At 37.6% G+C, this 16453-nt stretch overlaps 1 protein-coding gene across 1 annotated transcript in view; it reads right to left on the bottom strand.

The window, feature by feature from the left end:
* Positions 1-16453, bottom strand: part of LOC145988895 (putative RNA-binding protein 19) — a 70699-nt gene that overhangs the window by 51973 nt on the left and 2273 nt on the right. The window contains exons 2-4 of the mRNA XM_083124182.1: positions 5133-5337; positions 3942-4084; positions 421-666 (exon numbers count right to left, since the gene is read on the bottom strand). Coding sequence (XP_082980308.1) covers positions 421-666; positions 3942-4084; positions 5133-5337 — 594 coding nt within the window. The remainder of the gene's footprint in view (positions 1-420; positions 667-3941; positions 4085-5132; positions 5338-16453) is intronic.

The following is a 16453-nucleotide window of genomic DNA, read 5'->3' as shown; positions in this document are numbered from 1 at the left end:
TGCCTCCACCAGGTATCAAACATTAAAATAATGGAGGAAAGTCTAAATGAGCTACTTTTCAAAATGAGCAACTACAACTGTAACGGAATTGTAATTCAGTATTTTTTTAAATGGAGCTTTGAAGAGTGGCACTCTTACAGTACTGTTGTTACACTCACTAGAAACTAGAGTTACACTTTGTTCTGCGAATCTCTGGAGCGAGGTAACGAAAACAAGTCTCTGTGCAAGTGGTGACTCGAGAGGGATCAACCAATGAACTCGTGAGAGGGTGAGTGAGCACTGCTTTGCTCCACCAACTCGCTCTCTCCCCTTCTCTTTCATCATGTGCAGCCTTGCTCTACAGATTCCAGAGACAGGGTATAGGTGACGTTATAAAATGAAAAATGTGAGAAAGATACAAAATTGGAACAATCTACTTACTTCAGCATCAGAAATGTCCTTCTTTGCTAAGTTGTCACCGTCGTCGCTTGTCTCACTACCACCACCATCATCATCGTCATCATATTCAATGCTCTCTTTTGTCTCATTTCCGGAATCTTCTTCTCCGGATCCAGATTTCTCCCGCTCTGCTTGACCAGACTCAACATTTGTATCATTCGCCCAAATGAGTTTAGTGGATTTTCGATGAACTTGCACATACTCAGCAAACAGAGGATCCTCTTGAGACTGTAAATACAAAAAGTAAATTTAAGTATGCAATATATTTGGGTTGGGACAGATTAATCAGTACTCTATCGTTATCGGCATATCGGTAAAATTACCGATTATTTTACCAATCCAATATATCTATAAATATATTATAATTTAGTGCAAAATTCTGTCATTTTGTTATAATTTCTATGGATAATCTCTATGTCCTACTTTTATAAAAGTAAATGTCTAAATATGCAACTTCTTTTGCACTGCAGTAACCTCGAAACATACATTTATGAAGGAAGTCAATGATCCATTCAGTTTATCAAGGAACATTTGGAATATGATGTTGGATCGGTAGAATATCGGTTATCGGCACCGATAAATTTTATATTGGAATTTTATTGGTATTGGCCAAAATTTCATATTGGCCCATCCCTACAATATATTAATATGAATAATATAAATTTACCCTGGAATTCCTGAACAAATGACATTAAGCAAGTTGATGGCAAATAGTCAAAGTTTATTTATGCACTTTATATATATATATATATAGGTCAATCAGCACTGAACAGGATGGGCCAAAAGTCATGATTGATATAATATTAATATTATTGTGAAATAATAGTTTATAACACACAAAACAACAGTCACCTCAGAGAGGCAAGGTGGGAAACCAAACACATGAGTAACATACACTGCCACAATGTGGCTGCGGGCCTCCCCCATGGCGCAGTGGTAGCGTCATTGCCTTGTAATCAAGGGGTCCCGGGTTCGATACCCGGTGGAGGCACAAGTGGTTCGGATCCCACTTTAAACTGTAGGTCCAGTCCCGATTAGCCTTACTGTGCATAAAGTGGACTTAAAACACCAACTCAAACCAAATCAAACCAAACAATGTGGCTGCAGCATTTACACGGACCTCTATCAATAAACAAATTATTACAACACAATGTATGTGGTAAGGTAACAGGTAAGACAATTTTCTGTGGTAAGGTTGTAGTGGTGTCACTTTCTGCCATGTTGATACTGTACTGGACTTTACAATATGATTTCTTTCATATCATACATTTGGCACTTCCATTCATCAAAGCATACATGTATGTTTCTTGTGTCTTTTCATTTACATGTTCAGTAACATTTTGCAATCAAAAGAGTTGACACCTGGCTTTTCACCCCTTTTCCCTTCAGTTGACTCAAATTGCAAAACGTGATGGAAATTTTAGCAGACAAGTTTCTCAAATATAACAGATAATTTTGAAAATAACAAGATTATCACTTCAAAAAGTTGATATTTCACAGTGTTGGCAACATTGCAACTTAAACCTTGACAACAGTCCAAAAATTACCTTTCCTAGTTTTCCAAATTTTCACACAAGAAGACATAAAAACATCATTGTTATGATTAAAAGTTATTACAAGGTAGGGTAGCTACATGGAAATAAAATGTCATACTAGAAAGTGGTCAGTCATTTCCTGCTTCCATTGATATGATCAACAAAATTTTAACTCAATCTATTTTAACCATAACAACATGTTTTAACAAAATATGTAAAGATTGTGATACTTTTTATGCAGAAATAATATATGAAATAAATATCATTTCCAGGTCATTTGATCATAAGTTCATTTAATTTTGATCACACGGAAGCCTAATATGATACTTGTTGCAACAGAAACTTCTTCTGTCACCCAGCAAAGTTCTGTGGGTCAGGCACACACACACAGGAGGCGTATTTGTTACGTGAGAAATAATGCAAAATAATGCACAAAGATATTTCATCTATGTCCACATAGAGCTTTCCAACCCAACAACTATGAAAATTATAATTTGTGAACCTACATTGTGCTGCATGTTATATACAAGATACGTTTCTCAGGGAACCAAACTGAAAAAAACTTAAAATGTGGGAAAACTGTGTAACATTTCGCTATGTCCAGACCATCAAGATTAAATGTATAATGCAAGAAAATGTAAAATCTGGCAACATAAAATCGGGGTTCCACTGTATAGGAGGATGTGCAGGTAGGGCCACACATATTCTTCAGTTTCCGCCATTTCGGAGGTGATGTGATCAGCACCACACTCTGGCCACCGTTACAATCCCCTCCCACCACTCGCAGGTATGTTAAAGTTACACATATTATACAATGAAAATTAAATGTTTGATTTCCCTAATAATATTGGACTGTGCTTAATTAAGTGTAGTGTTATGTATTTGCTTGTACGTGTGTAAGGGCAAAAATATGTATGTGTGTGTGTGAGTGTGTGTGCCCATATCTATAGGTTAGATTACCTTTCTAATATGTAATTTTTCTTTGTATTTTTTATTTCTCTGTAATTTTTATATTTTTTTTCAAAATTTTAATTATTTCATGTTCAATTTTTTTTTGTAAACATGGTCAAGTGAAAGAAAAGGCTCCACAGCCTTAACTTCGCCATGTAAAAGAAGACGAAATAAATAAATAAATTTACTTGAGGTTGGGTGAGCCCCGGAGACCTGACCTTAGACCACCTTCTCCAGAAATCAAACTGGGTCAGACACCCAGTGGCAGTCAGACACTCTACCAAGCAGACCACCACAGCTCCATACAAGCATAAGTATGATATTTACTACATTTTTATGTATCTTCATATCTGTTATGGTGTAACTGTCTTTGTGGTCAAATGTGTTGAGTGGTGGATGCACGATTTCACCACCAAGCCCCAGGTGTAAATCCTGGTGCAAGCATGGAGGTTGTTTGTGAGGTCCTTTGTAAATATCAACTGAAAACCATTCATAGTCATCTTTGAAAAGTGTAAAATATGGCAAATACAATACAAAAAAAACCTACACTTGCTAATTATATTGCTTTATACTCTCTGTCTGCCAAGAATGAACAACTTATCTACATAATTTATAAATATTATACGTAACAATGAAATTACCAATAACACTGTCAATACCGATACTTGACAAATGTAACAATTCAAAGTGCTTCACGAAATTTATAACTTTTCCATTGGAACTACATCACAGAAATATCACAGAGTTTTACTTGAAAATGTTCATAATTGCATAGGAGATTATCATTTAATCCCAAAATCCACTTCTCTACACAATGTACTATGTACTTGCAAAAATTATGAAGATTTTGCATAATATCCAGGATATTTGCACTCAGCAAAGTGTTGCATGGCATTTCAGCAGACTGACATAACAGTATTGATTAAGCCTTAATTATTATTATTATTATTACTATTCTAGTGCAGAAAGAAGAAAGAAGAAGAAAGATTTTTTTTAAAAAAAACATAAAATTATAACCTTTTCCAAAATTTGTTTCCTGATGTCCTTCTTTTTCTTCGGGACTTCCTCTGAGAAAACATTAGCATTTTCCTCTTCCTTCTTTACATTGACATAACTATCAGCTGCATATTTACTCCATGATCTAGGCTTATCAGGATCACCTATGAGAGAAATATATAATGAAAACTGGAAAGTAATGGTAAAGGAATTATAAAGAAACACTTACGGCTACGAAACACAAACTACTGGTAATAATCATTACATCAAACTGAAAATTGAAAACTTTACTCTCTATTTGTAGAAAACTTAGTCTCATTCTTAAAAAACTACAAATTATAATAACCAAACCATCTGAAGTTAAGAAAAAGTTTATCAATTATTACACGAAAATTAGATTGTGCAAGTGACTATACAGTCAACCGTAAAGATAATGGTAGGCAAATTGTCCATTGCTAGTTTCATTACTTTTTGATTCTACATCATGTGTTGTTTTAAGGAGTGAAATTATGTTGGTTATAAGCAGTTATTGCCCTCTGCTTATTGGCATCTTTATCTGAATTCATTAACATCACATTCTGCAATGCAGAACGAATGAAAATGGTGATGGACAATTCACCTACAGTTTCTTTTGCCATTGGGTGTATCTGTTAAGTCAGCATTCCCTTTGCATTAGAAACATTGTATATATGTGCGCAAGATGTAAAAAGTGAGAAAACACTAAAGCAGCTAAACCTAACCTACTTGAAGCATATAAATAGTAACACCATTAATACGAAGAAGCCAGCCCCTGAGGCGGAGTAGTTAGCACATTGTGCTGCAATGGCAGGGGTCCTGGGTTCGAATTCTGGCCTGGGCATGGATGTTTGTGAACGTTCATTCATCAATTTCATGATATCATCACTCATTCCCATCTTCGCAAATCAGCCTAAATTGGCACAAAAAGTGAAGTAAAATAAAGCCAATCAATGAATCAATCAACACAAAGAAGAAAAATAAAATGATAAAGAGACCCAAACTTATATCCTGTGACAGAACACCCTTATTTATTCAACTGATGAATGTTTGATACCATTGAAATAATATGAAAGGAAAAATAACATGTGATGCAATTAAATAAGCTACAAATTTCAAGTAACTTTATAATCTACAATTTCACAATGTGAAAAATGTTATTTTGAAAGTGTCAAACTAATAAAAAATCAAACTTACCAAGTTTTGCACATAATTCAATTTTGATTTGTGATGCATTAATGTATGTGTTGTCAAAATAATCTTTTGCTGCATGAGCCTCATCTTCAGTTTTAAAACCTATGAATCCAAAACGTCTAAACTTTCCATCTTTGGTGTACTTCAGTTGAACATCTGTGACGAGTCCTTTCTCACTGAATAGTTGCTTCAATCTTTCTGGTTTAATCTGAAGAAAGAAAGAAAAATACTTTGTTAATGAATGGCAACATACGAAACATATATTACTGAGTTAAATGCTAAACCACTTTATAATTCATGGTGTATCTCCTCAGATGCAGGGTGGCACTGAAACAAGTGCAACATGATGAGGATTTCAGATCCATTCTTTTAGGTCATCTTTATTAAGAGAATAAACTGTCAACATTACACACATCCCATTACACTATTACACAGCAAATAAGCTTCAGAATGCCTGGTTGCATGCTGCATGAGGCCCAGTTTGCTCTGCTTACAATTCCAAACCATCGAGAGATGTAACGTGCAATCTTCAAAATTCATTTTTCTCACCTTACATGGAAAAATATTACCATATGACAAGACACAGGTAAACTCGCAAGAAGAGCTCAGGGACAGGATGTTAACAGCTGGTCAACACAACAAGGACACCATCACATCACGAGTTAAGAGACCAAATGTCCGTAAAAACCTGCGTGCCTGCATTCGTAACGGAGGTGCCCACTTTGAGCAAGACGTGTAATGTTCTTTAATTGTATTGTGCATTGATTCCATTCACATGAAGATGAATGAAGTATTATTTCTTGTACACAAATGTGAATGTTAGCAACATTTGTACCTTGTTGGATAGCAGATGTAACAAGGAAGTAATTTAAGTAATTTGTACGCTTCGTGTCATACCATTTTTGTTATTAATACGTTGCCAAGTAAACTAAGAGTGAATTTTTTTATCATCACTTGTAAGTTTAGACCCACCCGTTACTTACATGTGATTGTTATTTGGAAAAAACTTAATTTTCAACGAACCACTTATTTGTTAGCTATCAGAAAACGCTGAAATAAGTTCCATACAATGAGCAGTTTTTTCTCAATTCATCTATTTATGTGGAAAATTGTCATTTTTTAAAAAAACAATTGAAATTCGATTGTCTCGAAAACTACTAATTTTCGGACGAGGTATCATATGGTCAAATTTATTGCAAATTGTCTCTACTTTAACACCTTTCAGGGAATACATCTAATTACCAGTCACCCTGTATATATATATACACAGGGTGGTGCAAAATTCCGTTTACAACGCTTGGGAGGTGAATCGCCAAGTAAAAACAAGGAAAAAATGCCATGTGAAAAAATGTCGAAATCGGCACCGTTTGCGAGTGACAGGCGTGCGAAAATCGCCTCACACCATGTGTAAAGTACAATAACTCAAGAAGGAAGAAAGATGGTAATGTCGGATTAAAATAATACAAAGAAAGTCATGCCTGACGAATACAATGGTGCAGCAATTGAGGCCCAGTGTAAATTGCGCGAGGGGACTCTCAAAGAAAGTGGGGAATCCCCTGATGGAAAATATAGAAAATTTACTACTATTTTCTACATAACGTTAATGTTGAGATCGGAATGTAGGCAGTAAAAATGACGACGTATGTTCACATGTTCCACTACTGCTGGGACACCGTCCCACACTCGGGAAATAGGAAATTGACCCGATAATGACGCTATGCCGTCAGATTACGCTGAGATTGATTTCAGCTAATTGATACAGAAAGCCCCACTAGAAACGCTGGAACTGTAGGTCACCTGTTACATATTAGCGTTGGTGGATACTACGTACAGAGTGTAGTCGACCGTTGTTCTTCATGTCTGTTCTGCGTGTCGCAGCGTGGAGTTTAGTCTGGTTGAATTGCGCCAAGGAATATTGTACGTAGAGTACGTATTCCCGTGTTCTTTCTCGGTTTGGAACAACTGCGTGGACCTGTGTGACATTACGTGGGTGCTAATAACGGTAGTTGTGATCCGTCACTCGGAAGGAAAGTGCCCCTGTTGCTGGGCAGTTCTCGAACAGGACAATGGCGGAGTACTCTACCCACGAGCTTGCTGATATGCATCTCGTTTGTGGAGAGGCAAACCGAAACAGCCGTGAAGCACGGCGTTCGTATCACGAACGTTTTCCCAATAGCCAGTTACCAGCACATGCACTCTTTCAAAGACTTGATGCTCGACAGCGTGAAACTGGATCTTTACTAACCCCCTAAGGTGGGATTGTGGAAGACCCTGCACTGTGCGCACTGTGCAATTTGAAGAGGACGTGTTGCGGGCGCGATACGAGACCGTCCTGGCACCAGCTCACGTGTCATTGCTCGTACGCCACAAACTCACCATAGCAATGTGTTCCGCGTTCTTCAGGAGGAGGGATTGCACACATACAAATTGCATAAGGTGCACCACATACTGCCCACGGACTTTCCCCTACGCATGGATTTCTGCCAATGGTACGTGCAAGAAACTCTTGCCATTCCAGATTTCCCAACAATAGTTTTGTGGACCGATGAGGCAATGTTCACCAGGGACGGCATGTTCAATAGCCACAACAGCCACGTCTGGGATATGGACAATCCGCATGCAATCATTGTGCGCCATCATCAACATAGGTTCGCAGTGAATGTGTGGCGTGCCGTAGTAGGTGACCACTTGGGTAGGCCCGTACATTTTGCACTCTACTTTGTGTGGTGGGAATGATCGGGTATTTCTACATGACGTATTACCCGAACTTTTGGAAAACGTGCCACTGGCAGGTAGACAACGTATCTGGTTTCAACACGACGGCGCCCCCGCACATTTCGACCGGGGAGCCAGGGCCTTACTCGGCGATCGTTGACTTGGCAGGGGTGGACCTTTACCGTGGCCACCTCGTTCCTCCGACCTCACACCACTGGATTTCTTTGTATGGGGAGAAATGAAAAGGCTCGTGTATGAAACCCCTGTGGACAGTGCTCAGGACCTCGTTGCTCGTGTTAGTGCCGCTGCTGGGACAATTGGTGACATGCCAGAGGTATTTGACCGTACCAGACAATCAGTGCTTCGCCGATGCCATCTTTGTCTTGAAGTCAATAGCGGACATTTTCAACAACGTCTCTGAGTATACCGGTGATTGTGAGTCCCTATCAGCACCTCATAGTGCTGGAGATCGCTGTACTTCATACCATCGATCTGCATGTGCGGAGGTTGTTCGCTTCTCAATGGAATCCCTTCAAGATGAGCTGTGCCTGGAAATGTTACATGCCATTGTGTGCGTTTTCTCGCCATTCTCCGTCTTCATTCCTTCGAGAATTACCCACTTTCTTTGGGGAGCTCTCTTGTAGTATGTACAGCCTGACGTCATGTAGCCATTGTTTAACTTTTGTTTTTCGTACTGCAAAGTAGTGTGTCAACATTAAGGGATTGAAAACATTTTTTTTATGATTTTCCGGTATTTTTTTCCATTTGCGACGGTGTCCCAGCAGTAGTGGGACATGTGGACATACGTCGTCATTTTTTACTGCCTACATTCCGATCTCAACATTATGTTGAAAATAGTAGTAAATTTCCTATATTTTCCATCAGGGGATTCCCCACTTTCTTTGAGAATCCCCTTGCGCAATTTACACTGGGCCTCAATTGCTGCACCATTGTATTCGTCAGACACGACTTTCTTTGTATTATTTTAATCCGACATTGATACCTTTCTTCCTTCTTGAGTTATTGTACTTTACACATGGTGTGAGGCGATTTTCGCACGCCTGTAACTCGCAAACGGTGCCGATTTCGACATTTTTCCACATGGCATTTTTTCCTTGTTTCTACTTGGCGATTCACCTCCCAAGCGTTGTAAACGGAATTTTGCACCACCCTGTATATATATATGTAAGTATATATATGTTTATATACATTTATATATATCAAAGAAGGAGAAAGGAAACACTCACCAGACAGTGGAAACAATTTGAATTTTCGCTAACTATATCGTAACATCTTCAGAGTAAGAAGAAAGAGACGGAACCGGAAGTTGGGGCCCTGCAGAGTTGCCAGGTCCCGATCGAAGAAGTTTGCAAAGATATAGATTTAGTAAACATTGTCTTCCTCTTTTTATCTAGTAAGTTCGCTGACATATTTAATTTTATCCAACTTTTCAGAGGAAGCAAAGGAAGTAGGTATAACGAATTAAACAAAAAAAGAAATTTAATTTACATAAAGTTCCAAATTTATATCTGAGTGCACCAGTGGGGGGCACGAAAACACTGCCCACTGCCTGCTGGAAAACATTGAGAGAGAAAAAAAACTTTTTAATTCATTGTGCTCTTTGAGTTGGAAAGTGAAATAAATGCTATTCAATTTTTAAATAATTCAAAATAAGGCATTACCTCCAGTTAGAAGTGAAAATTCCTTGCCTTCCCTTTGCAGTTAACATGCCACGCATTTATTTGCACATGTTATTTAGTTTTCTTTTAAGGCAAAGTGGCACATGACTCCTAATTCCCTAGTCTCTCTTGTTCAGTATTTGAAAGATACACTCTCAATAGCGCCAAGCGTATTTTCCAAAGTTTTGTAAGGGTATAAGCAGTGACGTGCGGTGACGTCGACACTTGGGGTAGCAGTCAGTGGCATGCTCAAGGGTGGGAGTTGGTGTGGGTCACACCCCTCTCCCCTTTAGGGCCCATTATTCCTAAAAGAAATGGCAATAACAGGAAAAGATTGCAAAATGATGAATGAGTACTAAAAAAAAGTACACGTAACCCCCACCAACATTCGAAAATAAAAAACGATTTGATTTGATTCTAAGGCAGAGATCCTGGGTTCGAATCTCGGCTGGGCCATGGGTATTCTTTGTGTGTGTCCCTTCATCAATTTTATCGTGCTAAAAGTGGCGGAAAAGCGAAGTAAAATAAACCAAATCGAGCAATCAATCAATGATCTGATTTCATTTTTGGGTATGACTTGAGATGACCGGACCCCTCTCCGATTTTCTTCATATTTGGCATACACTAATTGAGGCTTCCTAATCACGAATCTGAAGTTAAAATTTGTCGGAAACGTCTAGAAATTGCGAACCATTGACGCTAGCCTCACAAACCATTGGCGTTAGCCTCACGAACCATTGGCGCTAGCCCCACGAACCATTAGCGCGTGGTTAGGTTAGTTTCGGTTAGGCAACCATAGTTAAAATTTGGTGTCGTGGTAGTATCAGGAATATATATATTTCCTTGTGAAACAAAAAATTTCGCGAAAATCGACAGTTTCCATTCCGAAAACTAACGCCTTATTTTCGCTTATTTTGCAATTTCTAGACGTTTCCGACAAATTTTAACTTCAGATTCGTGATTAGGAAGCCTCAATTAGTGAGTATGCCAAATATGAAGAAAATCGGAGAGGTGTCCGGTCATCTCAAGTCGTTCCCATTTTTGTTACTTAGCGTCGCTTTTTTTTGTCACATTTGGTTAATTCCGAAGATGATGCGATAAAATTAATGAAGGGACAAACACAAGGAACATCCATGCCCAGGTCGGGGTTCGAAACCGGAACTCCTGGTGTCGTAGCGCGCTGTGATAACGCACTCCCCCATGGTTGGTTGATTTGGTGTTTAAAGTACACTTTGTGCACAGAAACAAAACAGGTAACAAAACACAGCACACTTTTTTTTGTAGTTTCTTCAATGATATTCATTTGACTTTTTGAGTTCTGAGATACATTTTTCAATCCAAATTATTTCATTATTCACTGCAACACATAGGACAAGAATGCGCACTCATCACGGGTTCGAATCCTGGCCTGGATTGTCCATATGAGGTCCATTCACTCATCCTCGCGGTAACCAAATGTGGCAGAAAAGCGAAGTAAAAAAAAACAAAAACAACAATATCAACGCACGTTCTCTTGCCCAAATAAATACATCCGTATATATAACTGTTAGAGGCCAAGAGTAGTATATTTAAATAAAACTAGGCTACTAAAACGAGAGTGAGAGAGAGCCTGAGCACATATTTGTAATTTAATCATTATATATTCTATATTTGAAAAAAGAAAAAAGAAAGAAAGCATAATATTATTGCCTGCATATAACACGTTCCCATTTCATAAATATTAAAACTACATCCATATTATACATACATATTGTACAACGTGTAAAAGGTTGTGTAAATACAGAGAACATAAGTACTGCAGAAAATTTTACCCCGAGTTCTTTAGATGATTTACAAAAAATCTATGAGAAACCAATCCCCTATCTGTCCTATAGGAGATAGACTGGGGGACCTGAAAGCCTGGGCTTTCAACCATTGCAGCAGGGGACGAGGGGGCAAGGGAGGTAGAGGTAGAAATCTTCCTTTTCCTTGGGCCGGCCATTTCTACCTGGAAACTGGTCAGGCGGAGGAAGAGCGAGCTAGGGTATCCAGCCAGCTTTGCACGCGGATCACACCGATGGACGAGAAGCGCGTGGAAAAGAAAGTGCTGCATATGAACTGTGGCTTTAACAAGACAATAAATATTGTGATTTGAACATAATTCGAAATGTGAGATTGATTGATCTATCTCTGCTAGACAAGCTACTCCTCAGTGCACGTCACTGGGTATAAGACTTCAATATAAAATTCCTTGACCGATTTCGTTCAAAAGCAATAACAGGGTTGCCACGTAAACTTGAAATGTATTTTCCCTGAGTTTTCTGGAATCTTCAATTTTTTCCCAGAATACACAATACACAGTTCTGTTTTTTCAATAGCCTCCATTTCCCCTTATAGCCATAACATCACCACCTTGTTAATGTTCTTCTTCTTATTATTATTATTAGAGATGAGATGAACTAGCTGATTGATTGATTTAAAATTTTTGGGTGCTTCGGCCTTCGTGCACACTTCTAAGTATACAGGGAAAACCCCCAAGAAACATTTGAGAAAAGTTTAAAATGTAAGTTGTAAAGGGACTTCCAGGACAACACCACGGCAAGGATAGACTAAAAACTTCCTCAGAAACAGTGTAAAAGGCTGGCTCTTCTCAAAAAAGATAAAAACATTTGGTAAAACACTGTCATCCTCTCCCAACATGGATGGATGATAAATCGTTGGGAAGGTTAAAACTTTATCTGAGGAAATTAAATCACCACACACAAGAAGAATGTGCTGAACACTTAATACAATATTATAGGTACGGCAGAGCGGAGGGTCGAACCCTTACAGCAAATGACAATGTGTGAGATGGCTGTGTCAGATTCAAAGCAGAGTTAAGATGACTTACCTCAGCGAGCGAGCAAAAGAAAGAAAGAAAGAAAGAAAGAAAGAGAGAGAGAGAGAGAGAGAGAGAGAGAGAGAGAGAGAGAGAGAGAGAGAGAGAGAGAGAGAGAGAGAGAGAGAGAGAGACAGAAGGGTGCCATCTGCATCAACAGACTTGGCAGTGGCATCAGTTCCTTCATTCCCCTTGATGCCTGCATGGCTGGGAACCCAGCAGAAGCAAACTAATAGTTACTTTCTTGGTATACACATATCTCTGTAATCAGAAATATTGCTGATAATTATAGCAATTTATTTATTACTTCATGAATATAAAAATACAATTTGTATGTCATGGTTTTGTGACGTAAATGTCTAAATAAGTAGTTCATTTTCAAAGTAAATCATATTGAATCACTTGGTTACATACATTAATTGAGGAGGTGAATGTTTTGGAGGAATAATTTGCAATTTTGCATTGGCTCGGTTATCGGGATGAGTAAATTTTATATCGGTAGTTTATCAGTACTGGGAAATACTTCATATCAGTTCACTTTCTGAAATCAAACTAAATGAAGAATCCCTGTGCACATATAATGAAGGACTATGGTTACAGATATTTGTCTGAGTTAACACCTTTTCCAACTGTATTGCAGTGCACAAAATAACATTCCAAACATAACACATATAGAAGAAATATTTTCCCACTTTTGAGAAACAGAAATTTACAAATGGACACAATATTAATTATTGTAATGGAAAATAAACATATGTTACAAGCCTATGTCTTCAAAGCAGCTTGTGTGAAGAAAATCAACAGGTATGTGCATATTCTAGCCCTTCAGATGTACTTCAATGCGACTCATTGATCAATTAGGTGATTTTCCCTGAGAATATTACTCTATTCAAATTCGCTGGTTTTCCGGGTGTGTGGGAACCCTGCTAACCAATTATCTATCAAATGTGCATCCCAAAGTTCCCACTACATTTTAAAGTCTTCATGGCTATGCTCTAAATATATAAGAGTCTCATTAATTTATTTCAGTTTGTGAATCATTGTTAAACAGAGATTTGAAAACACCAGGAGAATTTGGAACTCACTCGCTACATACAACTATTAAAATTATATTGATTGAGTTGGTGTTCTATGTCCACTTTATGCACAGTTAGGCTAATCGGGACTGGACCTACAGTATAAAGTGGGATCCGAACCACAATGTGCCTCCACCAGGTATCGAACCCAGGCCCCTTGATTACAAGGTGACGACGCTACCACTGTGCCATCGGGGAGGTCACTAATACAATTATATGTATGTATATTTTCTAATGAAGCTAGAACAGGAGGGGCAGGGGGCATGTGCTGAGGTAAAGATGATGCCGAACGAGCAAAGCAAGATTGTAAAGACTAAATATCATGGTATACTGTCGCTATGTATAATTAATAATATGCACAATCAGTTTGCATCGAATTGGTTCTAAAAATTTTCTTGCTTGGGTCATTTATTCAACTCATATTATATCTACACATTATTACTAGTACTTCAGACAGGCAAGCACGCACGCACCTATGCACTGATATTCATCGATGAATTTGGTAACCCCCCCAAGATGAACTCAGAGTTATATCTATGACAAGAAATATACAAATACAGTTAAAAAATTATGAAAAAATATAAATATGCTGACCAAGGCAGTAATTTATTTTATTAAAAACATAAACTAAACGTAACGTTTCAACCTTCTAGCAAGATCTTCATCAGACTCTGTATCAAGTACAAAAGTAACAAGATACACAAAAAGGACATTATATATACACAAACATTACTCCCTCCAGACTATTAGAAAGTTGTAGGAACTTTCTAGCAGGTGGTTTTCACTTTCCAACTGTACTTTCACCTAACAGGCTAAACATAATTACTTTCATATAGAATGTGAAGAGATATTTATATAGAATATCTCATGCTCTTTTTCCTTCATTTTTCTCCCTTCTCCTCTCCTCTTTCTCTCTTGTCCTTTCCACTCTTTCTAACACTTTCTTCCATTCTTTGTTTAACTTCAGTCCCCCATTCCAGTTCATTGTGTCTTCTTCACCTTTCTTCTCTATTTCGTTGGCTTCCTTCCATTTTCTCACTAGCATTCTCTTCTCCCTTCCTATCTGCTTAGCCTCATCCCACTCTATGTCATGTCCTGTTTCTCTCGTGTGTTTAAATATCGCATTTCTCTCTCTTAAGTCGTACATCATCCCTATGTTGTTTCAACCTATCTTTCAGTCTCTTTTTTGTTTCTCCTATGTACACACTCTGACATTCTTTACATTTTACTTCGTAGATAATCCCTTCCTCTTCCTCTTCTCTGTTTTCCTTTATCTTGTTTGCATTCTTCGCTATTCCTAAGATGCTTCTCCCTCCCTTCCTGTAAGTTTTAATGCCTGCTTTCCTAAGCACTTTGCATATCTTTTCCGTGGTCATCCCTTTACTCCTTATTCCAAACCCTCTCTCTTTTTCTTTCTCTTCATCTTTTTCTTAAAATAAATTACTGCCTTGGTCAGCATATTTATATTTTTTCATAATCATGGAAACAAGGCTTGATGGTGTTATAGTTAAAAAATATTGCGCAAATGATTCTAATTTCTGTATAACTAGATTAAGAATGGCATGAAATGATTCCTGGTAATAATATGTATAAATTCTGTGTCAAGTACTGAACATTATCGGAAAGCGATATTTGAAATGTTAACATTATCACAAAAATCTATTTTCCATCTTTTTCTGCATTTGACATATTTTTTTCTCAAATGTTACATGAATGGAAAAAGGGGGGTAATCTCTGTAAACATCTATGAAGAAATTGAATTATGGTGAACATTTCAAAAATGGTCCAAAATATGCACATAACATCCCCAAAAGTTTGCAACAGCCCCCCCCCCCCCCAGGAAAAAATCATGGATAAACCCCTTTATGTACTTATCCAGAGTGAACTGCTCCTATTTTGTATGTTTTTCTCCTGAATAATGTCTTGTGTTTTTGATGAAAGAAAGATAACTGAAAATTATGGAAGATAAAGATGAGTTTGTTTGATTTTTTAAGTGCACTTTATGCACAGAAAGGTTAATCGGGACAGGATCAACAGTCTAAAGTGGTGTCCGAACCTTCCTAATTGAACCTCAGTGCAGATAAAAATTATTGACAAAATGCTAGAAGAATCATACTCAAGTGGTGACGGTGATGATTACCTTACATTACCCTATATGAAATCCTAACAGGATGAAAATTTGTCAAAATTCACACACAGCAAATAAGGATTACCACACCTACAACACCAGGGGAAAGAATGACTTACATATGGAATTACACAATACCACATTCTACCAAAAAGGGACATTCAAAAACATAAATTCATTGTCAGTATACAAGTTACATCTAAAAAGATTTCTAACGGAACATTGTTTTTACACAGTGCAAGAGTACATTGACACCGGAAGTGGCAGGAATAACAACAATAATGTAATAAAAGAGAACTGCCCTATCATTAGGTTCTCATTTTGGCCCAAGTTCCTTTTGCTTTATTGCAATTTCATCATGCTACGAATGCAATTTTTACATGGTTTGATTTCGATGTACATCTGTTATCACATACTGCGGAGTTTTAGCGATTACTTAAGGTTTTGTTCAATATGTGCTTTTGTGGTTAGGTTTGGTTCCCTTAGCATTAAAATAAAGTCCCTAAATGCATTCTACTAAGGTTCCGATTTACTTCTACATTCATTCCCACATTTCTACGATATTTACTGTCGGTTGTCGACTGAGAATATCTTGTCCATGAGAAGTGTGTAAGGTAATTTTCAAGTTGTTTTTTTCAACATAAATAACTTTTCTTTTAGTCTAAACAGTGCTCATTACTTTAAGGAAGGTTCAAATTTCGTGTGACAATGATTTCAAAAATTCTACGATAATTAGTCTTTGTGCTAGGAGAAATCATAAAACAATTGGAACCGGTTACCCCTTATTTCTCCTTTGTAACTGTTTGATTCCATTTATCTAGATGTAAGTATAGGTGACTATTTAATGCTCTATAAGTGTTTGTGTGTGT

The sequence above is a fragment of the Lepisma saccharinum genome, chromosome 6 (assembly GCF_977018435.1).
Source record: "Lepisma saccharinum chromosome 6, izLepSacc3.1, whole genome shotgun sequence".
In the NCBI taxonomy this organism is placed as follows: domain Eukaryota; kingdom Metazoa; phylum Arthropoda; class Insecta; order Zygentoma; family Lepismatidae; genus Lepisma; species Lepisma saccharinum.
The sequence above is the reverse complement of the archived record's forward strand: the minus strand, read 5'-3'. Positions and strand labels throughout refer to the sequence as shown.